This window comes from Sus scrofa, chromosome 3 (genome assembly GCF_054392235.1).
Source record: "Sus scrofa isolate SSC_HxYL_T2T_F1_AM1 chromosome 3, Sscrofa_HxYL_maternal_Yorkshire_Landrace_v2.0, whole genome shotgun sequence".
Classification (NCBI taxonomy): Eukaryota; Metazoa; Chordata; class Mammalia; order Artiodactyla; family Suidae; genus Sus; species Sus scrofa.
Genome location: NC_139385.1, coordinates 17,765,680 through 17,789,505, shown reverse-complemented (window position 1 = coordinate 17,789,505; position 23,826 = coordinate 17,765,680). Strand labels below are relative to the sequence as shown.

Genomic DNA, 23,826 nt, shown 5'->3' with positions numbered 1-23,826 from the left:
AAAAAAAAAAAAAAAGATAAAGAGTCACTCAACAGCATTACCAACTGTGTGCTGGGTAGTGGGAGAACTAGAAGAATGAATAAGACAAAAGTTTTTGCCCTCAGTTTCTACGTAGAAGATAAGGGCGAACAAATGTTTTCAAGTATGGTAAAGACTATGCAGGAAGCATGTGTGCAGGAGAGAATTTTACATAATCCAATGCCTCTCCAAAGAAGTGGCAATGGCTTTAAGATGTAAAGACTGATTTGGGGAGTTCCTGTTGTGGCTCAGTGATTAACGAATCCGACTAGGAACCACGAGGTTTCGGGTTTGATCCCTGGCCTCACTCAGTGGGTTAAGGATCCGGCGCGACCATGAGCTGTGGTGTAGGTTGCAGACGAGGCTTGGATCCCGTGTTGCTGTGGCTCTGGTGGAGGCCGGTGACTACAGCTCCGATTAGACCCCTAGCCTGGGAACCTCCATATGCCACAGGTACAGCCCTAAAAAGGACAAAAGACAAAACAAAAACAAAGCAAACAAAAAACTTTTCCAAATTCATTTTATGACCTCCTAGTCCTAAAAGGGGCCTGGCACACAACAGGCCTCACTAAATACTCTGGTGATGGTGTCCCTGGAACATGATGTGCCCTTCACAAGAGTTTACAATCCCAGAAGATGCTATGTTTTGTTCATCTGGCAAACTCCCACTCATCCTTGGAGGTCTTTTACATTCATCCCTTCAGTGAGGCCTACACCCAATTCCCACTTTAATCAAGGGAGTTTTTCACCCACCCCACTATTCTCCAGTCAAAGACCTACTATTTCCTTCTCGTGTTTGGTTTTTTTTTTCTTCAATAGTTGATGGGCCAAGATTTGAATCCAAGCCACAGCTGTGACCTATGCTGCAGCTGTGGCAACGCCAGATCCTTTAACCCACTGGGCCAGGCCTCGGATCGAATCCAAGCCACTGCAGCCACAACACTGGATCCTTGAACCCACTGGGCCACCAGGGGACCCTATACTTTTTATTTTTATTTTTTTTGCTTTTTAGGGCCGCAAAAAAGGTTTCCAGACTAGGGGTCAAATCAGAGCTACAGCCACAGCAACACAGGATCCTGAACCCACTGAGGAAAGGCCAGGGATCAAAACTGCAACCTCATGGTTACCAGTTGGATTTGCTTCTGCTGTGCCACAATGCGAACTCTGACTCTATGCTTTTTAGTCACAATCTTTTTTACTAGACTGTGAGATTCTCAAGAACAAGAACTAGCTCTGATTCTGGATACTTGTACATGTTTCTCCTTTTGCCAGCATCTGTCCTAAAGTCCTCCCACAGTAGGAAGACCTCCCAGTAGGAACTTTCCTGCTCCCAGCTGAGTCTCCTCACTGATTCTCTGCATCAGGGGACAACACTTTGCCTTTTCTAGGGTTCCAGCCATCATCTGGCCCCCTGCCTGCCTCTCCCCCAGATCTCACACTGCTTTTCCCATCACTGATTCACTTGGCTCCAGTCACATAAGCCTTCTTTCTGTTCCTCAAATATGCCAAGTTTAATCTCAGCTTAGTCTCTGTAGCTCTGTCTAGAACATTCCTCCAGATTTTCAAGTGGCTAATGCTTTTTTTTTTTTTTGCTTTTTAGGGCCACACCCTCAGCACATGGAGGTTCCCAGGCCTAGGGGTTGAATCCGAGCTGTAGTTGCCAGCCTACACCACAAGCACAGCAATGCAGGATCCGAGACATGTCTGCGACCTACACCGTAGCTCACAGCAACACCAGATCCTTAACCCATTGAACAAAGCCAGGGATCAAACTTGTGTCCTCATGGATGCTAGTCAGATTCGTTAACCGCTGAGCCATGACAGGAACTCCTCAAGTGGCTACACTTTGTCATCATTCAAGTTTCATCTCATAAATTATTTCCTAAGAGATGCCTTCCCTACCCACATTAAAGAAGCCCCCAACCATAGCTACTCCCTATTGCATCATTGCAATACTCCTTATTGGCCCTATTTCTTTCCTACACCTGTCATTATCTGAAATTATCTGGTTTATTTACTTGTTGACACTTTTTAACACCCTGAGAAGTGCCATAGCAGCCAAGATTTTTGTCTCTTTTGTTTCCTACTGCATCTCCAATATCTAGAATGGTGCCAGGCACATAGTAGGGCTCAATAAATATTTGATGAGAGAATGAACACAATCAAAATAGCATTGGGGATCCTGAGTGTGGGTATCACACTCATTTACTCCCTTTTGCCAGCTCTGAGGAGGAGCAAAAGGTTGACCATTTGTAATCCCAACATCCGAGTTATGCCCTGGACTGCAGACTGAGGATGTCTTGAGTCCTGGCTGTGCTACAGCTTCCTCATGTAACCTCATTTCTGAAAGATAATTTGGAGCTATGGAATTTTCTACTTACCAGCTATGTGCCTTTGAGGAAACTACTTAAGCTCGCTCATCTTTCAGTTCCCTCATCTGTCAAAAGAAGGTCCCCACAAGGTCGTTGTAAAGAGACAACTAGGGATTGTAAGCACTTACTGGATGTTCTCTTTTTTTTCATCATTTCTGAATCTTCACTGCCTCAGTCATAAAATAGGAGACTCAGCTATCTTTTTCAAGAGAAGTAGGAAAATACAGATGTTTATATGAAATATCTCAATTTTTAAATGTTGAAAATTAAAATGTGTAAAAGTTCTCTCTTACTACTTTTTTTGTGCTGCACCTGTGGCATGTGGAAATTCCTGGGCCAGGGACAGAACTCATGCCACATCAGTGCATCAGTGACAACGGGCAGGTCCTTTTTTTTTTTTTGGCCGCCCCACAGCATATGGAGTTCCCCGGTCTATGCTTTAACCCACCGTGCCCGGCTGGGGAATTGAACCTGCATCCTGGTGCTGCTGAGATGCCACTGATCCTGATGGCCACAGGCAGGAATTCCAATGTCAGATCCTTAGCCTGCTAGGCCACCAGGGAACTCCTAAAGCTAACTTTTAAACTTGAGGGCCAAACAAGATACTGCTGTGGGAGTTCCCGCTGTGGCTCTGACTGCAGCAGCTTGGGTTGCTATGGAGGCACGCGGGTTCGATCCCTGGCCCAGAAACTTCTATATGCCATTGGTGCGCCCATTAAAAAAAGAAAAAAAAATGCTGTGGACTGGACCTGGTCCGTGTACTATAATTTTCCATCTAAGCTACTGGGTTGTCAGGGATGCTATGACAACCCTCACTTTGTAACTTGGACAAATCAGCTTACCTTCCTGAACTTCAACTAGCTCATCTGTGAAATGGACCCACCTTTGTGCGGATGGAGACCTGGTATGTAAAAGGCTTAGCTGAACGATGGCGCATAAGAGGCACGCCACACAATAAATGGCAGCGGTAGCCTGGGTGGCTGTTGGTTTGCTAAGTATGCATTCAAGAAGCAAGACACCCCAGAGACAAGTAAGACGCCGCTGGGAAAGGAGAAAAGATGGGAAAAAGAGGCAAGAGGGAAGGGAAGAGGTGAGGAGGCAACAGGGTCCGCCCTCCAGGCGGGGCGCCAGCGAGAGGCCCAGGCAGGGGCGGGAGCGCACGTGGCCTATTTCGGGCGGAGCAGACGCGCTTGGCCGCAGCTGAGACCTCGGAGCCGGCCATAGGAGACGAGCCTTGAAGGTAGGTTACAACCGGACTGTGAGGACCTTGAACGGCAAGTGGAGCGCCTCGGGGTCCCTAGGCATCAGAGGACAGCAGAAGGCACCGGGTCTGAGCTCTCCATCCTCCCGGGGCAGTTTGGGCCAGATGCCTGGGTCCTCTGGCCCCTCCCCTCGGGGCGGGGTCAGGCATCCCGACCAATGACCTGTCGTCATCGAGGCCCCGCCCCAACCACGCCCCCTGACTCGCGGCCTCGCTGAGTGCCCAACCGCCCGGCGCCCTGGCCTGGGGCAGCGCGAGCGCCCGAATCTGCGGCTGGTGAGTGCGCACCCCCTCAGGGTCTCCGCCCCCATCCCGCCTCCGCCCGTGCCCTAGAGCGCCGGGCTGCCGACCCTGGCTCCGGGGAGTGACTCAGCGCGGGGAGGGTGGAGACCCTCTGGGGCTGGAGATTCGAACTGTTCAGGGCCTTGAATGCCAGGATGAGTAGGGTGTACGAGTGTCTTTTGAGCTGGTCTGGGGCAGGGCTGGGGCCTAGGGCCAGGCTGGGATAGAGGGAAGAGGGTCAGACCCAGAGATCTGGGCAAGGCAAGAGAAGTCACGGCTGCACCGCCTGGTCGTGGGCCAGGACCATGGTGGGGGGCGGGTCCTGAGCTTCTGACCCAGCTCTCTGCCCCAGGACCCCAAGATGCCCGGCGAACAGCAGACAGAGGAGGAGGAGGAGGAAGAAATGCAAGAGGAGATGGTGCTGCTGGTGAAGGGTGAGGAGGATGAGGGTGAAGAGAAGTATGAAGTGGTGAAACTCAAGATCCCCCTGGACAACAAGGAGGTACGTGTGACACACCCAGGGGTCCCACTGCCCCTAAACCTGGTGCAGGTCTAGCCTCCCTTAGACAGAAGCCAAGGATCCTGTCCGTGTTTTCCCCTGACTCTCAGACCTAGAATCTCAGGGTTGGCCACCCAACCTTCTGTCCCACTACCCATGCTGCCACCATACTGATGTTTTGCCTACTGTGCCAGGTGCCGTGCCGGGTACTAGCAGAGTAAATATTCTCCTCGGTTCCTCATGGAGCTTGATGTCTAGCAGGGTTAGACTGACAGGTAACCACACAGCTACAGTCCCGTGCGTTGGGTGCCGGCACCAGTGGTGTAGAAGCCTAGAGATGGGAACGTAATGCAGACTTAGGGTTGGTGGGGAGTCAGCTTAGGCAACAGCAACAGTTAACAGCTGACACTGGGTCACATTCACTCTGGGCCAGACACTGTTCTAAGTGGTATTTGTTCCATTTTACAGGTAAGGAAACTGAGGCCCAGGTTTCAAAGTTAGTGAAGGGATGGCTTATTTGAGACCAGTGAGGATCTGAGGGTTGGAGGCCTTGACTACTCCAGGCAGAAGGAATGGCCCTTCCCGAGTTCCCTCGTGGTGCAGAGGGTTAAGCCATGGCCACTGCAGCGGCTCCAGTTGCTGCTGTGGCACGGGTTCAATCCCCAGCCCAAAAACTCCCATGTGCCTCGGGTGCGGCCAAAAAGAAGAAAAAAAAAAAAGGCCCCTCCAATGGCACAGAGGAGTAACTGGGCGCTAGGAGAGGTGAGGGGGCAAGCGGTTCAGTTATGCTATGACGCGGATGAGAGTGGAGTGGTTGGCAAGCCAGGGAGAGCATTTGGGTTTTATCCCGAGGATGTTGAAGGTTTAGAGAGGAATTTTAAGGAGGTTGAAATATGAGTTAGATTTATCCATTTGAGACCCTGTCACTGGGTAGATATCTGCTTCCCAGAATCCTACAGGACTCCCACCCCCAGCCAGAGCAGCCCTGAACCAGCTGGAGGGCTCCTCCTGGACCAGGTTTTTGGGGCCCCCCCCAGCTCCCTCTGACTTCTTCCTGCACAGGAGCCAGCTAGGAAAAGAAAGTTCTGCTGCCCCCTAGTGGGTGAGGTGGGTCCTTGGGTGGGGAGTGGGGGGGTGCTGGCTGCTGTTTGGCCTCTTCCAGTCAAAATAACTATTTAGTTCTAGTTCCGTTTTTCTCAGGCCTCCTTGGCCCATCATCCTAGCTCAGCCTGCCTCTTCTGGCCCTTGTGGATCCCCTAATCTCCACCTCTGACCTGTACGTTAAGAACTCAGAGCATCGGGTGCACTACCAACTCCATCTCTTACAAGCTGTGTGGCCTTGGGCAAGTTTAACTTCTTCATGCCTCAGTCTCCTCATTGGTAGAAAGAAAATCAGAACAGCACCAACTTCTTGAAGTTGGGAGGACTGAATGAGTTAATCTATGGAAAGAGTTAGAGCTGTGTCTGGCAGATAGTAAACACCATAGTAATAGTATTTGCTGCTCTTATTCATTGGTCTCCCTCAAGGTCAGGACCTTGGGCTAGGTCATCCCCCTGGAGATTTTTCAACTCAGTTTTTTTTATCAAGGCCTTTTGGGCTGAATCCTGGGGCTGGGAGTGAATGGGGAAACCAACACGGAGGCCTCGACAGACGAGTGAGGGCAAATAACTCAAAGGCGGAGTTCCCGTCGTGGCTCAGCGCAAACGAATCCAACTAGGAAACATACGGTTTCATGCTCGATCCCTGGCCTCGATTAGTGGGTTAAGGATCGGGTATTGCCGGGAGCTGTGGTGCAGGTCTGAGATGCAGCTCAGACCTGGCGTTGCTGTGGCTGTGGTGGAGGCTGGCAGCTACAGCTCCGATTGGGCCCTTAGCCTGGGAACCTCCATATGCCGTGGGTGCGGCCCTAAAAATAATAATGATAATAAAAGAATAATAATAATAATAATAATTCAAGGCGGTGAAGAAGGCTTCATGGAAATGGCTTTGACATGGGCCTCGAAAACTTAGGGGGAATTTGGCAAATGGAGGAGGAGGAAGGGCATTCCACGGTGCGGAAACAGCCAAAGCAAACGCTCTGAGAAGATAAAGTCAGAGAAGTAGGCGGGGCCAGAGAATAAAGGGAGCGGAAAGCCAGCATAGGAAGGTGGACGTACTGCGTTACGGTATTGGTATTCGGATTTGGTGTCATCAGACGCCTCGAATCAGAGGAGAGACATGATCAGATTTTCTATTCAGAAGAATCACTGGCTGCTGTGGGGAGACCTGGCCAGGTGAGGATGGCTGCCAGTCCTAACGTAGGAGCAGCAGTGGAGAGAAGATGGAAAAAGGGGAGTTCCCGTTGGGGCGTAGTGGAAACGAATCCGACAGGGAACCATAAGGTTTTGGGTTCGATCCCTGGCCTCGCTCAGTGGGTTAAAGATCCAGCGTAGCCGTGAGTTGTGTAGGATGCAGACACGGCTCGGATCTGGTGTTGCTGTGGCTGTGGTGTAGGCCGGCAGCTATAGCTCTGATTCGACCCCTGGCCTGGGAACCTCCATATGCCTCGGTGCAGCCCTAGAAAGCAAAAAAAAAAAAAAAAAGGAACAAAGGGGCTATTTGGGAACACTGATTGGACTGTTGGACTGGCTGCAGCTAAGGATGGGAAGGGCGGGGCTGGGCATGGCCCGTCCTGAAAAGTCTGTAGGGCTAGAATCTAAAGTTTAAAAGCAGTTGAAAGCATTGGTTACCAGCTTTGCCTCCAGGGCTTTCTCATCTGTAAAATGAGATAATGAAAGTAAGATCCTTGAAATCCAGTCTAAGCATCACGTGGTGACTAGATTTGCTGGAGGAGGGTGGACATGAGCTTACACACGTTACACATGAAGATTTAGCACTGTGCCCGCAAGACAGCTCATGCCCTTGCGGTGTGTGTGGTCTCCCTGAGTCTTGGTTTCTATGAAATAGTGGTTGGTCTCTGAAGCTCCTTCTAGAGTCCACCTTCTGTGACTCTTTGCTCTCACCCAGTCCTGTGGCTCAGTCATTGTCCAGAATAGGCCTTCATCATGCTGCACCCAGGGGTCAGTGTATTCTCTCTCTGTCTATCAAAATCCCATCTTTAATGGATAGATTTCTCAGCCGGGCTCTATGTGCATCTAGTCCTGTCTGTCCCTGCTTAAAATTGAATCGGTGAGTGGTTTTCTGTTTCCTGCAGCTCGTACACCTGGCACTCAAAGCTCCTCCCTGTCCGACCTCATGTCTTGGCTTCCTCTCCAGGCACTCAGCACCCATCCCATGCCCTAGCTTCAACCCCCTGACCCTTCTTCCCTCCAAGACTTTGCCCACGTGGGCTTTCAACCTGTAAAAACCCTCTTTGATCGTTCCCACCTCCTTTTCCAGGACTAGCTGTCTCCTAGATCAGGTTTCTTCATTTTTAACATGCATACGTATCACCTGGGGATCGTTAAAGTGAAGAATTTGATTCAGTAGGTCTGGGGTTAGGACCGGAGAATCTGCATTTCTAACAGGTTCCTGGTGATGCTGATGCTGCTGGTCTGTGGACCACACTTTCCGCAGCAGTGAGTGAGAGGGCACGGATGATACTTTATACCTTGTGCCCAAAAGACGGGCGAGTCTGACAGCTGTAAGAGGCCTGGGGAGGGAGGCAAGCTGTGTCGGTGGCCTCAAACTTGTGAGACTGATGTGCATCATGGCTGACCGAAGAGGTGTTTTGGACAATGACAGATTTCCAGTGCAAACCCCGGCTCTGCCGATGGATTAGCTGAAGGGTGTTGGCAGTTACTTACTTTGCAGGCTTATATCCTTATTTTCAAATGGAGCTGGGAGTTCCTGTTGTGGCATCACAGAAACGAATCCGACTAGTATCCATGAGGATGCAGGTTCAATCCCTGCCCTCACCTAGTGGGGTCGGGGATCTGGTGTTGCCATGACTTGGGGTGTAAGTCGCAGGCAAGGCTCAGATCCCACCTTGCTGCGGCTGTGGTGTAGGCTGGCAGCTGCAGCTTCAATTCGAAGCCGAACCTGGGAGTGGCCCTAGACAACAAAACGAAAAAATAAAAACGGAGCTCATGATACCTAACCCAAAGGGTTGCGAGAATTTAAAACAACAACATAGAATTCAATTAGAACACAGAATTAAAGAACAAGAATTAAGGAACAAGAACATAGATTTAAAAACAAGAGTTTAAAACAAGTTCCCTGGTGATGCAACGGGTTAAGGATGCAGTGTTGTTACTGTGGTGGCCTGGGTTGCAGCTGTGGCTTGGGTTTAATCTCTGACCCCAGAACTTTCACATGCCATGGGAGCAGCCAAAAATAATAATAATAATGGCTGAGGAGGAAACCGGGATGTTTGCCCCCCACCTTTTTTAATTTAAGACTGCCACCACCGGGCAGCCAAAAAAAACAGGAGGAAATTTTAAGCAGGAAGACAAAATCATTAACTTTAAACACCTGGATTATCATATTATTATACTACATTGTATCCCCCAGTACCTTCTTGTTATGGTACTAATTTTTATTTTATTTTATTTTTCCATTTTAGGGCCCCACCCTAAAAAGGTTTGGGGTTGAATCCCAGGCTAGGGGTTGAATCGGAGATACAGCTCCTAGCCTACACTGCAGCCACAGCAACCCCAGATCCGAGCCATGTCTGTAACCTACACCACAGCTCACAGCAATGCCGGATCCTTAACCCACTGAGCGAGGCCAGGGATCGAACCCACAACCTCATGGTTCGTAGTCGGATTTGTTTCTGCTGCGCCACGACAGGAACTCCTATTCCAATTTTTAAACCTAACAGTTGAAGGCTTTACAACGTGTAAATCTGGTATTTGCCAAGCTTCAGTAACATGTATCTTGCTCACCTATTGTGCTCATTTATTTAATGCTCTTTTCAGATAGAGTCACATTGTTCTGTTAAATAAATTTACCTTCATCTGGAAGATACTATTGATGAAATTGTGGGTTTCATGTGATCTGTTTTTCTAATATCTGAAAATAAATACATAATGATTATAATAAGATAAGAGTTAGACTCCATAACACTTAGAATCCTCTTGCATTCTGTGATGTGCATACCTCAGGTTGGGAAATTTGCATCCCGAGTAGTCTACCTTGCCTTCCTTGGTTCACTGAGGCAGGGGGAGGGAGGGACTTACCTGGGGTCTTAATGAGCTAGACTCAGCCCCTCTCCCCATGATTCTTCCTGGGACACCCAAGGCCCCTCCTCCCGGAGCTGGAGACACCAAGAGTATTTGTGTGAGGAATTTCTTTTTCCCAAGCTACTGAACCAACATAAGAAAAGTCCTCAGTCTGGTCAAAGTCATCTTAAAGAAGGGTGTCAGGAGTTCCCGTGTGGCTCAGTGGTTAGTGAACATGACTAGCATCCATGAGAACTTGGGTTTGATCCCTGGCCTCGCTCAGTGGGTTAAGGATCAAGCGTTGCTGTGAGCTGTGGTGTAGGTCGAAGACATAGCTCAGATCCCGCATTGCTGTGGCTGTAGCTCTGATTTGACCCCTAGCCTGGGAACCTCCATATGCTGCAGGTGCGGCCTAAAATGACAAAAAACAAAACAAAAACAAAAACAAAAAACCCAGAAGGGTGCCAAAGACAAACAGGCCAGAAAGATATAATCAGAAAAAAATTCTCTCCAGGATGGCTTCCATAATAAAATAAACCCCACAGATGTCGAAACCCGGGTGAGACTAGAAAATGTGACCTTGAACTCAGCCCGTGCTAAATCTGCTGTGGGGAGTTTCTTGATGTAAAGTATCAAGTTGTATTTTAACCTTGAATCCCTCTTGGAGAGTGCCAGGCACTTGGCATCCAGCCTCTTCATGTCTTGGCACTGTGAGTGCAGGGAAGCAGTGTAGCCTATGGTTAAGGGTGAGACCTCTAAATTCAGCCCTGACTCCCACTGGCTCTGGGAACGCCATCTCTCTGAGCTCAGTGTTCTCAATCTCCACAATGGAACACCTGACTCAAGGAAGATCTAATCCAAGAACGTACCTAACACAGCACTGTCACGTCTTTACACGGTGAAGCTGTTATCACTATCATCATTATATAAGCTTTTTAAACCAGAGTTCCCTGGCTGGTCACTAATTTCCCAAACTGCCTTGTTTTCCAAAATTTCTGAGTTGGTTGGCAAAAAAGCTACTGTCTTTTGGACAAAGGATCTTGAAGGTGCCCCTCCTTGAAACTTCAGAAAGAAAAGGCCTTACTACTTCCTAATTGTTACTTACCCTTTCTTATTTAATCTGTTTCATCAACTATAAAAGAATAGTGGAGTTCTCTTGTGGCAGAGCAGGTTAAGGGCCGGCATTGTCACTGCTATGGTTTGGGTTGGATCCCTAGCCTAGGAACTTCTTTTTTTTTTTTGCTTTTTAGGGCCACACTCCTGGCATATGGAGGCTCCCAGGCTAGGCGTCCAATCAGAGCTGCAGCTGCCGACCTACACCATAGCCACAGCAGCGCAGGATCCGAGCCCCATCTGCGACCTACACTGCAGCTCACATCAACACCAGATCCTCAACCCACTGAACAAGGCCAGGGATCGAACTTGCGTCCTTAAGAATGTTAGTCGTATTCATTAACTGCTGAGCCAAGACGGGAACTTCTAGCCTGGGAACTTCTACATGCTGTGGGCAAGGCCAAAAAAAGTGATAATTACTCAATGGAGAAGGACTATGGGGAGAAAAAAGTAAACAGTGTCTTGTCCTTAATATGCGTCCAGTTCTTCATTTGGTCATGAATTTATATACGTACTTGCTTGGCCCACAGAGGAGCCTCAACACCACGCTTGCTAGGATGAGCCTTCTCTTTCCTTAGAAGGAACCAGTGCGCCCTCCATGTGCCTCCTCACTCTACTGTTAGGACAAACTGTTCTCCCTTCATCTGCCTCTTACAAAGCATTTCTTTCTGATTTTATCTCTAGAGGCCCAGACCTCATGACACTGGCTTATTTGCAAATTTTTTCATGTGAAGCCTCGGAATAGTAGCTGGGTTTTACACTTGCTGCCTTTTTTTGAGGCTTGAAAAGTGATAGGTGCTTACTCTGAAGCCTATTTATTTATTTATGGCTTTTAGGGCCAAACCAGTGGCATACGGAGGTGCCCAGGCTAGGGGTCCAATCGGAGCCACAGCTGCCTGTCTACACCGCAGCCACAGCAACAGGAGACCCAAGCTGAGTGTGCGACATATGCCACAGCTGTATGGCAACGCCGGATCCTTAACTCAATGAGTGAAGGCAGGGATGGAACCCAAGTCCTCATGGATACTAGTCAGGTTCGTTACTACTGAGCCACGACAGAAACTTCAGAAAAGTCTATTATTATTATTTTTTTAGGGCCACGCCCTCAGCATAGGAAGTTCCCAGGCTAGGGGGTCGAATCAGAAGGTAGCTGCCAGCCTACGTCAAAGCCACAGCAACGCAAGATCCTTAACCCACTGAGCGAGGCCAGGGATTGAACCCACATATTCACGGATACTAGTTGAGTTCGTTACTGCTGAGCCACAATGGGAACTCCCCTGAAAAGTTTATTAAAGAGCCTAGACCTGTCCCTGGCCTGGCTTCTAAGACACGATGCTCTCCTGGATTTCTTTCTTCTTTCTTTTTTTTTTTGCTTTTTAGGGCTGCACCTGTGGCATATGGAAGTTCCCAGGCTAGGGGTCAAATTGGAGCTACAGCTGCCGGGTCTACACCACAGCCACAGCAACACGGGATCCGAGCCGGGTCTGTGACCTACACCACAGCTCACGACAACTGAGCGAGGCCAGGATCGAACCCGCAACCTCATGGTTCTTAGTCGGATTCATTTCCACTGCGCCACAATGGGAACGCCCTCTCCTGGGTTTCCTACTTCACTGGCAGCTTCTGCTCAGTCTCCTTTGCTGGCCCCTCCTCACTCTGCTGCTCCCAGTTCTCTCTGCCTATTTCTCGGGTGATCTCATCCAGTCTCAAGGCTTTAGAAACCATCTGTAGATGGGTATCTTCCCAATGAACATCTCCAGCCCGGGCCTCTCTCCAGATGTGTTAAGGAGAACTGCAGATAAAATCAGAAACAGATCGCTGGTACCAACTAGCTCCCCCCACCATCCTCATCTCTGGAAGAGCAGTTCCACCCCCACAGTTGCTAAGCTTAAAATCACTGGAGTCATTTTTGACTCCTCTCTTTCCATCATATCTGATCTGTTATGGAAATTGTTGTCTCAAACTGCAAGAAAATAAGCAGAGCGCTTCTCACACCTTCACTTTGCACCTCTGTCACCTGGGCTGGAACCCCTGACGTCTCTTGGCTGCAGTACAGCAGCCTCCTCACTGGGTTACTGCCCCCTCCCCTCCTTCATCTGTGGAACCTTTTAAAGTATGAATCTGATCTGTTCGCATTCTTGCTCAAAACCATCTCACATCTCCTCTAATGGTTCCTCATCACTCTCACATCGCAAGGTCCTAGGTTAAGATTTCCCCTTCAGGACAAATCCATAGATTCCTCTCCCCCTCATGCTTTCTGCACGAGGCACTTTTTCTTGGCATTCCCGGAACAAGAAAACTGTCTCAAGGCCTTGGCTGTTCCACTGTAACCTGCTCTCTCACCTCCTTTAGGTCTTATGTGACTTCAGTAAGGCAACTTAACAACCCTATTTAAATTTGCAGCATCCCCCACAATACCAGCACTCCTTATGCTTTCTTCTTCTTTTCCTTTTTAGGGGTACTCCTGCCGCATGTTAGTTCCCAGACTAGGGGTCCAATAGGAGCTGCGACTGCCAGTCTGCGCCACAACACCACCAGATCCACGCTGCGTTTTGGACCTACAGCGCAGCTTGCCACAGGCAAGGCTGGATCCTTAACCCACTGAGCAAGGCCAGGGATCAAACCTGGTTCCTCATGGATGCTAGTCAGGTTCGCAACCTGCTGAGCCACAATGGGAACTCCCTATCCTTTCTTCTGGAAAGTAGGAATTAAGAAAAGAAAAAAATTAATGCTGTATCTCCAGTGCTTGGCAGCAGATTCTGGCACACTGTACGCGCTCAATGAATACTGGCTGAATTAATAAAGAATAGCTAGAATGACACTAGGCATTGTGATATGTGCGTTGATGTATTACCTCATTTAATGCGCACAACCGTCCTAAGGGGCAGGCACCGTGGCTTTTCCTACTGTACAAACCGGGGACGGAGAGACTGCCGTTTGCGGAGCCTCCGGTCTCTGGCTCCTGGGCCTCTCGGTCAGGGCTGACCTGTCCCCCCTCTCCCCGCAGGTCCCGAGCGAGCCGCCAGCACCGTCTGCCGACCCGGCGCGCCCACACGCGTGCCCGGACTGCGGCCGGGCCTTTGCGCGCCGCTCCACGCTGGCCAAGCACGCCCGCACGCACACGGGCGAGCGGCCCTTCGCGTGCACCGAGTGCGGCCGGCGCTTCTCGCAGAAGTCGGCGCTGACCAAACACGGCCGCACGCACACGGGCGAGCGGCCCTACGAGTGCCCGGAGTGCGACAAGCGCTTCTCCGCCGCCTCGAACCTGCGGCAGCACCGGCGGCGCCACACGGGCGAGAAGCCGTACGCATGCGCTCACTGCGGTCGCCGCTTCGCGCAGAGCTCCAACTACGCCCAGCACCTGCGCGTGCACACGGGCGAGAAGCCGTACGCGTGCCCGGACTGCGGACGCGCCTTCGGCGGCAGTTCGTGCCTGGCGCGCCACCGACGCACGCACACGGGCGAGCGGCCGTACGCATGCGCCGACTGCGGCACGCGCTTCGCGCAGAGCTCGGCGCTGGCCAAGCACCGGCGCGTGCACACGGGCGAGAAGCCGCACCGCTGCGCCGTGTGCGGCCGCCGTTTCGGCCACCGCTCTAACCTGGCGGAGCATGCGCGCACGCACACGGGGGAGCGGCCTTACCCGTGCTCCGAGTGCGGCCGGCGCTTCCGCCTCAGCTCGCACTTCATCCGCCACCGACGCGCGCACATGCGGCGGCGTCTTTATATCTGTGCTGGCTGCGGCCGGGACTTCAAGCTCCCTCCGGGCGCCACAGCCGCCACTGCCACCGAGCGCTGCCCAGATTGTGGGGGCAGCTGAGCCGCCGTTCTTGTCGCCGCGGGGTACGAACGTCCGGCTGGAGAGGGGCACGCTGGGACCCCGACCAGGGGGCTGGGTTACCCTGGACAACTCCTCCCTGCTCCCCGGGTCTGGGATCGGATGGAAGGGCAGGGCTGGCTGCCCTGGAACTGGGAGATGGGGAGTATCCCCTACCCGGGGCCCCTGGAAACGTGCTCATCACCCCCTCATTACATCCCTTCGGCCCTTGTTAGTGAATAAAGTATTGTATCCTCACCCACCCGTGCCTGTGAATGCGGTGCGTGGGGAGAGGAGAAAAGTTGAGGCTCTCAACAGGCTTAGGTGACTTGCCAGGGAGCCAAGTGGGGCTATAAGCTCCAAAATTTCCGGAAATGAGTTCCAGGAGAAAAGTTGAAGCTCTCAACAGGCTTAGGTGACTTGCCAGGGAGCCAAGTGGGGCTATAAGCTCCAAAATTTCCGGAAATGAGTTCCAGGAACGTGTGTGTGTGTGTGTAGTCACCCCACACTCGGCCTCTTGTCCTCGTAACTTCAGATCTAGAAGGGTCCATAAATTTAGCATGTTTGTGATCAACGGGCACTGCATTCTGCCGAGCTTTCCTGAGCCGGCCTGAACCTCGGGGACCTCCGCGCATTTTCGTTCTCAAAAACGTCCCCAAGTTAGGTAACACTTTTATCTCCATTTCTGCAGATGAGTAAATAAGGACTCAGGGCCAGAGTGGGGACAAGTATACAGGCAGGTGCAGCCTCCTGTTATTGGCGCTGTGATGGGCAAGTTGTTGGATAGAAAAGATTTTCACTAACGATCTGGGAGTTTAGAGAAGCTCTTCTCAGAGGTGCTATTTAATTTAAGCTGGTCTTTTGTTGTTGTTGTTTGTCTTTTTAGGGCCCGCTGCATGTGGAGGTTGCCAGGCTAGGGGTCAAATTGGAGCTGCAGTTGCTGGCCTACACCACCGCCATAGCAACGCCAGGTCCAATCCGTGTCAGCGACCTACACCACAGCTCTCAGCAAGGCCTGATCCTTAACCCACTGCGTGAGGCCAGGGATTGAACCTGTGACCTCATGGAATACTAGTCAGATTCATTTCCCCTGAGCCATGACGGGAACTCCTCAGGCTAGTCTTAATATCATGAGAGAATTTGGTTTGGGGAAGTATGCTGGACTTGTTAGACCTTGCAGGTGTCCCCTGGGGTGGAATGTAGGGGGACAAAAAGCAAGGAAGCTAGCAGGAGAGGGAGCATTAGGGACCTTCCAAGCCAGGTTAAAGGTTCCAAGGCCACATAGAAGCCTTAAGGGATTAGAGGGGAGAGATGGATCTGGATATTATCAAGGAGCTAGAATTCATAGGCGTTAAAGTGGATGTGGGGATAAGGGAAAGGAGAGATGAGGCTGATTTCATCTCTTAGTTTGGGTGACTGCAGGCAGTGTCACTGACGTGGGGACATAGGATGAGGTGCAGGACAGGAGTTGAAGTGGCAGCAATTGCTACACCCCAATCTGGGCATGTTGAGTGTGAGGTACATGTGGAGAGTCAGGGAGGTGATGGGAAGTAACAGCTTAGGGTTAGCAGGTCCAGAGGGCAAGGTACCACAACCAGAAAAGGGCACTTGGAGTTCCTGAGGTGGTGCAGCAGTAATGAAACTGACTAGGATCCATGAGAACTCGGGTTCAATCCCTGGTCTCACTCTGTGGGTTAAGAAGGATCCAGTGTTGCCGTGAGCTGTGGTGTAGGTTGCAGACGTGGCTTGGATCTGGCATTGCTCTATGGCTGTGGTGTAGGCCGGCAGCTGCAGCTCCAATTGGACCCCTAGCCTGGGAATTTCCATATGCCAAGGGTGCGGCTCTAAAAAAACCAAAAAACAGAAACGAAAGCGCGGGAACTTGAGTCTGTTAGAGAACAGCCAGAGGGATGGAGTTCCCATCGTGGTGCAGCAGAAACAAATCTGACTAGGAACCATGAGGTTGCAGGTTTGATCCCTGGCCTTGCTCAGCAGGTTAAGGATCCAGTGTTGCCATAAGCTGTGGTGTAGGTCGAAGACACGGCTTGGATCTGGTGTGGCTGTGGCTGTGGTGTAGGCCAGCGGCTACAGCTCCGATTAGACCACTAGCCTGGGAACCTCCATGTGCCATGGGTGCGGCCCTAAAAAGACAAAAACAAAAACCAAACCAGAAACAGCCAGAGGGAGAAAGAAAACCAGAGTGTCTTGTCTGGGAAATCTAGAGGAACATTCTTTACGCAGGAAACACATAAATGCTGCTCTGGTGTCCATTATGTGTGTGGATTTGGGGGACGTGGCGAGACCACTTTTCGTGGAGGGTGGGGGTGAGAGCCAGCGTTGATTGGGTGAGGGCGTAAATGGGAGAATGAAGAAGCGGCGTGGATGGGTGTAGACCACCCTTTTCTAGAGTCTCGGCTGTGAAAAGCACGAGGGGAAGTGTGGGTTTTGTCTTATGAGTGGGGAAGGAACTCAATTATGCTTACGTGCTAGTGGGAAGGGCTAATGGAAAGGAAGAGATGTGGATTATACAGAGGAGAGGGGATAATTGATAAAGGAGACAGGAGGAAATAAGAGCTCAGTAAGATGGGGCTCCTGCTACCCCTGGTGGGGAGACCAAAGGAGGGTTTGCGAACAGAAAGCTAAAGCAGTTCCCATCTGATGGATTCTGGGAAGAGAGGTCTCTGGTTAAGAGGGAGTGAGGTCACTACTAAGAGGAATGAGGCCAGTCAAAGGGGATGTTTCATTTAACCAATGTGGAAATAGGCTGAGGGGCAGCCAAGGTAGTTTAATGGTCTTCTCCGCATTACCCCTGCCTGGGAAGGAGGCCCAGGCCGTGGGTATCTCTAAAAGGAAGGGATGAGCCTAGGTCACACATGGCGTACATCACACCAGCACCATCTTTAGGTGTAGAAGCGGCACCAAAAAATTGGCCTTAGGGGGATAGGAGAGTAGAGACCCAAGCCCTAAAAGAGAGGAAGCCCTCTTCTGTTCCACTTCAGACAGACCTGACCCTGATCTGTGCTGGGGGCCAAGGGAGATGGGCAGCGGGCTCTCACAGGGCTGCGGTCCTAATAGACAAGGCTGGGGCCCGAGGCTGGGGCCTGCCTTAACTGTTGATATTTCCTGTTCTGGGCCCCTGAAAGTTTTGAATTGAAAAGGCAAACAGGGAGTTCCCATTGTGGCTCAGCAGGTTAAGAATCTGACTAGGAACCATGAGGATGAGAGTTCGATCTCTGGCCTCGCTCAGTGGGTTAAGGATCTGGTGTTGCTGTGAGCTGTGGTGTAGGTCGCAGACACGGCTTGGATCCTGCATTGCTGTGCCTGAGGTGTAGGCTGGCAGCTGCAGCTCTAATTCGACCCCTAGCCTGGGAACCTCCATATGCTGCAGGTGTAACCCTAGAAAAGAAAAGGGAAACAGATAATAACAGTTGTGACCTTCCAAAAGACCTCCTGTGTGCCAGGCACTGTCCTAAGCACTCTACTTAGAATAACTCACTTAAACTTTACAACCCTATCAGGCAGGTACCATTCTTTTCATTTTTAGGTGAGGAAATAGAGGCACAGACAGATGAATTAACATGAACATTATCCAGCTCTTAAGTATCAGAGAAGGCATTTGAACCCAGATAGCCTGGCTCCAGAATCTGGGCTCTTATCCAACACTACAGCCAGCCTCCAGCCTCCAATCTTGGTTTTGGCTTTTTTTTTTTTTTTTTTTGGTCTTTTTTAGGGCTGCACCCGAGGCATACAGAAGTTCCCAAGCAAGGGGTCCAACTGGAGCTGTAGCAGCCAGCCTTCAAAACAGCCACAGCAACTCGAGATCCAAGCTGCGTATGCGACCAACACCACAGCTCACAGCACCGCTGGATCCTTAACCCACTGAGCGAGGCCAGGGGTCAAACCCGCGTCCTCATGAATACTAGTTGGGTTCGTTAACTGCTGAGCCAGGACACGAACTCCAGCCGGCCTCCTATCTTGTTTAGAGAAGGGAAAGGGACGTGCATGAGATCAGACGGGGAAGTCACTAGAAATCAGACCTGTCCACACTGCAGGTGGGAGCTACACGGGAGCTTGGCTCAGAGGCATTCCTGGTGCCCCTCTCCAGCATGGGCTGAGCCAGCCTCCTTGGCTGCCTGAGGAAGAATCCAGAAGTTGCTAACCAAAACTTTTATTGAGGGAGAAAATACCAGGAGGCTATCCTCTGGAGGTCCTTGGGCCTCAGACCTCAAGGAGGGCAGCCCCTCAGGCCCGTGAATCTGTTAAAAAAGGACTAGAATGAGGTCTCATGGCCCAGCACCCTTTGCTCGTTAGATGCTATTGCTGATTGCAGGGTCTGTGCCCGTGTTTCTAGATTGAGGCCTGACCTGTGGACTCACAGGCGAGGTCTGCAGGCGTCACAGCCTGGTCTGAGGTGGCCCCACGGGGCAGGTCTGTATACTTTCGGGCCGAGCCGCGCGACAGATGTGCTGGGTAGCGTCGCCGGTTAGTGTCCATCTTCGAAAGCACAGCTTGGGGCAGATCCACCCGGCAGCGGGCTGCTAATGCTACCAGGTAGATGAGGACATCGCTCAGCTCCTCTTGAAGCGCTGCTCGTTCCCTGGGGGACCAGGCTTGGGGCCCCGGCTCCTCATCGGGCTTCCACTGACTGGGGACAGAACACGTAGACAGGCACCCGCACATAGAGGCGAGAGGGGACAACAGGTTCCACCCCCGCCCCCTTCTTAGGAGCACCCAGTCCTTGCAGGGGTAGGAACTCCCACCTCTTGGGAAGTTCCTCCAGGGACAATTCAACCCATCTGGGCCCTGGACCCTTCAGGGCGGGGGAGGAGAATTCCACAGATGATTCACCCAGACCTGTGTCCCCACTTGAGCCAAGGAGGACATGTCACTTATGGAGACCCAATTCTACTCCCCCACCCCCCCAGCCCCAGCCCCTGCCTCCCCAAACTAAATCTCAGGCCTGGGAGTTCCCATCATGGCTCAATGGTTAACCAATCCAGCTAGGAACCAAGAGGTTGCAGGTTCAATCCCTGGCCTCGCTCAGTGGGTTAAGGATCCGGCGTTGCTGTGAGCTGTGGTGTAGGTTGCAGACGCAGCTTGGATCTGGTGTTGCTGTGGCTGTACTGTAGGCTGGCGGCTACAGCTCTGATTAGACCCCTAGCCTGGGAACCTCCGTATGCCATGGGTGTGGCCCTAGAAAAGACAAAAAACAAACAAACAATAAAACCAACAACAACAAAATAAACCTCAGGCCCGGACCACAGCAGAATCCCGAAAATTCATCTTCTCTTGCCTTGTCCCATCTTTTAAAAGAACAAATTATATTCTGTTCCTTCCTGACTTAAATACCACCCCCCCACACTGTGCTTGGAATAAAATCCAAACTCCCACCATGCCCTCCAGATCCTGCATGACCTGAGTCCTGCGTCTTCCACTGTCATTATCCAGCACTCTCCCTCGCACTCCCCACCTAAAGCCACTCTGGGCATTTTCTGTCTTGCACGCAGACACACAAACTGGCAGAGGGCCTTTGCCCTTACTGCTCCCTCTGCCTTGAATGCTCTTCCCCCATCCTTCCCATGGCTGCATGATGCTACTGTGGTCTTGGCTCAGATGTCACCTCCTCAGGAAACCCCTCTCCCTCTGTAACCTTCTCACCACCTTGTGTTACTTTCCTCATTGAACTTGTCACAATTCCATGTCTTTTTTTTTTTTTTTTTTTTTTTTGGTCTTTTTTTGCCATTTCTTGGGCCACTCCTGCAGCATATGGAGGTTCCCAGGCCAGGGGTCTAATCGGAGCTACAGCTGCTGGCCTACGCCAGAGCCACAGCAACTGGGGATCCGAGCCGCATCTGCGACCTACACCACAGCTCACGGCAACGCCAGATCGTTAACCCACTGAGCAAGGTCAGGGATCGAACCCGCATCCTCATGGTTCCTGGTCGGATCCGATAACCACTGCGCCACGACGGAACTCCTCTACGTCTTTTTCAAACGAGGTCGCTTATGTATTGTCCGTCTCCTTGCACCGTGATGGGAGGAACTGTCTAGTTCAAAGCCACAGACCACCTAGCACACAGGTGATGCTCATGAATCCGTAACGAATGACTCGCGGGCCCCCACCCACAGCTCTGAGTCCTCGTTTCCCCATTTGACAGTGAATGCCTTGGCTCAGACCTCACCGCCTTTGGCTTGATCTACACCAGCCTCCTCACGGGTCTCCCCTGACACAATTCACTTGGGGATCCAATCCACTCTACAGACACAGTGATCTTTCCACCACTCAAACCTCAGCATGTCTCCATGACTTGCCAGCCCTGATTCTATCATCCTCTGTCTCCCCCACAGCCTCAGTGGATATACACTGAGCACCTACGCGGGCCAGTGAGCAAAACAGATACGAAATCCCGAGTTCCCGCAGTGGCTCAGCTGCTTAAGAACCCAACTAGTATCCATGAGGATGTGGGTTCGATCCCTGACCTCAGCCAGTGTGTTAAAGATCTGGCGTTGCTGTGAGCTGGGGTGTAGGTCACAGATGAAGCTCGGAGCCAGCGTTGCGGTGGATGTGGCCTAGGTCAGCAGATCCAGCTCGGATTTGACTCCTAGCCCAGGAACTTCCATATGCTGCAGGTGCAGCCCTAAAAACAAACAAACAAATGGATACAGAATCCTTGCCCTTCCTCAAGAAGGTTACACTGATGCAATCTTACATTCTCCCAGAATTTAACTTGCCCCTTCCCACTTCACCATCTTTGCAAACAGTACCCCCTGTCTGGAATGTTATGGGCAGGTCTTCTTCTTCTTTTTTTTTGTGGTCTTTTTGCCTTTTCTAGGGCCGCATCTGTGGCATATGGAGGTTCCCAGGCTAGGGGGCCAATCGGAGCTGTAGCCGCTGGCCTATACCAGAGCCACAGCAATGTGGGATCCAAGCTGCGTTTGCGACCTACACCACAGCTCACGGCAACACCGGATCCTTAATCCAGTAAGCAAAGCCAGGGATCAAACCCGCAACCTCATGGTTCCCAGTCGGTTTCGTTAACCACTGAGCCACAACGGGAGACAGGTAAAGGAAGATCGCCACCATCCCTTCTTAGACCTGGATGTCCCTTGCTGGTTTCAGACTTTTCTCTCCTAGCAGACTGGGCATCCCTAGAGGACAGGGACCCATAAGTTATCTCTGTATCTCTAGCAAACAGGCACAGCGTTTTGTTGTGAGGAGGGGGAACTGAATCCAGGGATATTTGATGGTCAAATAAACCCTCCCCTCCCCAACACACAGACTCTTCCAGAAAGCCTTTCATCTACTCACAAGAGCTCTGCCAGTTCTCCCACTTCTCCCACCAAGGCCAGGAGGAGGTTCCGAGGCTGATGGAACTGGTCCCAGTCTCGTTCAGCAGCAAACTCGGCATGGAGGCGGCGGCTGGAATAGGAGGAAGGGGTAGAAGTCCAGGTCCCAAGGTTAGGGGACTGGGGAGGAGATGCAGGGACCCAGCAGGTACCTCAGTAATATGTAATGGGGGCATGGGTATCAGAGGAGATTGTGCAACTAATTCCTTGGATGGCATGAACAAGCCATTTCTTCTTTAGGGGACTTGGTTTCCTCATCTATGAGATGTGTGTGTCCTTACACAGACCCTAAGTTATTGAAACCTAGTAATTCCCTCTTTTCCATTATTCCACTTCCTACTGCTTCTTCTGCAGTTTCCTCCACGTAGAGTATTCCAATCTCTGCATATCTAAATGTTACTGATTTTACAGAATGCAGCGCCAGGACACTTCCCCTAAGATGCCCTCCTAGATTTCCTCAAGAAAGAAACATCTCCACCTCTCAGCACTATATTTGCCCTCATCCTACCTCCTGCTCCTGGAAGGCAGGGGGCAGGGCAGTAGTGGCGTCGGACTCTTAACTAGTAGGTAACAATGTTCAGGTGTGCCTTGTTAAGCCCATTTTGCAGACCAGTTGGTTAGAATGTTCGCCCGGGGTCAGCCAGCAGCGCTGGGACCCGAGCATAGCTGCTAGCCTTCCTCCCGACCACGTGGAGGGATCCTCCTCAATAGGAGCGCAATAGGAAGGAGAAAGGGGGAGATCTCCCCAGCCCAGATGGGGCAAGGACAGCTTACATGTCCTCGAGCGTGGGTTCCGAGCTGAAGCTGAAGGAGCCGGCGGCGGCAAAGCCCTCTCCCCCAGAGTCCTCATGCGTCTCCCCACTTTCGGACATGCTGACCACCGCGCTGCAGCCGGGACTGCCCCAGAGAGCCCGGGGCCAAGCTCAGAGCCCCCGCCTCCAGAGCCCATGACCAATCACAGGCGTTCGCGATTGCTTCACGGGGGCGGAGCCTAAGGAAAGACCAATTACTTCTGTGGAGTTAGCTACAGCCCGCCCCTTACCCGGACTGGAGCAACCTAAGAGAACTTCAAGCGGGCGTTCCTAGGCTCCGGCCCTCGAGTTGTTCAGGCTTGCTAAGCATCTTAAAGGTATAGGTACCAGATTCAGCTAGGGGAAGAAACAAAGGGCTGAGGGCAGGAGAGCGCAGGCGTGTCACTTCCCTTTTGGGCGCCAGATGGCGCCAAAGCGAAATGACGGGTTGGGGAGCCCGGTGGAGAGGGCCAGAAGTGAGGGGTTTAAACAAGAAAGGGGAATTTATTTATTATTTATTTTTGTCTTTTTGCTATTTCTTTGGGCCGCTCCCGCGGCATATGGAGGTTCCCAGGTTAGGGGTCGAATCGGAGCTGTAGCCGCCAGCCTACGCCAGAGCCACAGCAACGCGGGATCCGAGCCGCGTCTGTAACCTACACCACAGCTCACAGCAACGCCGGATCATTAACCCACTGAGCAAGGGCAGGGACCGAACCCGCAACCTCATGGTTCCTAGTCGGATTCGTTAATCACTGCGCCACGGCGGGAACTCCATGAAAAAAAAATTTTTAATGTTACAGTATTTAAATATTGTGAAAAGTGGGGCAACTTTAGATTGCATGCGACTTAATAGATGCAAACTATTGCATTTGGAGTGGATAAGCAATGAGATCCTGCTGTATAGCACAGGGAACTGTATCTAATCACTTGTGATAGAACGTGATGGAGAATAATGTGAGAAAAAAGAATGCGTATTTGTGTGACTGGGTCACCTGTGCAGTAGAAAATTGACAGAACACTGTAAACCAACTATAATGGAAAAAATAAAAATCATTTTAAAAAACAGATGGCATGGGCCAGGGAAGATGTGCTAATAACTGCCCTTCCCCCTGCTCCATCCTTGCAGAGCCATGATGCTGTTCTGGGGTCTCCCCTCCTCTACTTGATTGACCACATAGTCCCAT

The 23,826-nt window shown here is 51.3% G+C and overlaps 2 protein-coding genes across 4 annotated transcripts; one reads left to right on the top strand and one right to left on the bottom strand.

Moving 5' to 3' along the window:
• The first annotated feature begins 3,558 nt into the window (after positions 1-3,558).
• On the top strand, positions 3,559-14,766 carry ZNF771 (zinc finger protein 771). 3 transcript variants are annotated; one of them, XM_005653018.4, is made up of 3 exons: positions 3,559-3,630; positions 4,286-4,435; positions 13,695-14,766. In XM_005653018.4, the coding sequence occupies exons 2-3, from the start codon at positions 4,295-4,297 to the stop codon at positions 14,505-14,507; spliced, it is 954 nt and encodes a 317-aa protein (XP_005653075.1). In that variant the 5' UTR covers positions 3,559-3,630; positions 4,286-4,294; the 3' UTR covers positions 14,508-14,766. The 3 variants fall into 3 exon arrangements, with proteins under 3 accessions (XP_005653075.1, XP_003354583.1, XP_005653076.1); XM_003354535.5 differs by lacking the exon at positions 3,559-3,630 and adding an exon at positions 3,868-3,927; XM_005653019.4 differs by lacking the exon at positions 3,559-3,630 and adding an exon at positions 3,868-4,099.
• A 3,890-nt stretch (positions 14,767-18,656) lies between these two features.
• Positions 18,657-22,750, bottom strand: DCTPP1 (dCTP pyrophosphatase 1). The gene is made up of 3 exons (XM_003354540.5): positions 22,626-22,750; positions 21,814-21,924; positions 18,657-19,149 (listed from the first exon to the last, which is right to left on the bottom strand). The coding sequence occupies exons 1-3, from the start codon at positions 22,721-22,723 to the stop codon at positions 18,852-18,854; spliced, it is 507 nt and encodes a 168-aa protein (XP_003354588.1). The 5' UTR covers positions 22,724-22,750; the 3' UTR covers positions 18,657-18,851.
• Positions 22,751-23,826: the final 1,076 nt, after the last annotated feature.

Bases quoted from the DNA above. Each gene is read 5' to 3' on its own strand.
- DCTPP1 (XM_003354540.5), bottom strand. From the start codon at position 22,723: ATGTCCGAAAGTGGGGAGACGCATGAGGACTCTGGGGGAGAGGGCTTT. The intron at 21,925-22,625 runs GTAAGCTGTCCT...CTCCTATTCCAG, and splicing joins GAACCCACGCTCGAGGACAT to CCGCCGCCTCCATGCCGAGT. The intron at 19,150-21,813 runs GTGAGTAGATGA...TTCTGTCCCCAG, and splicing joins GGAGAACTGGCAGAGCTCTT to TCAGTGGAAGCCCGATGAGG.
- ZNF771 (XM_005653018.4), top strand. From the start codon at position 4,295: ATGCCCGGCGAACAGCAGACAGAGGAGGAGGAGGAGGAAGAAATGCAA. The intron at 4,436-13,694 runs GTACGTGTGACA...CTCTCCCCGCAG, and splicing joins TCCCCCTGGACAACAAGGAG to GTCCCGAGCGAGCCGCCAGC.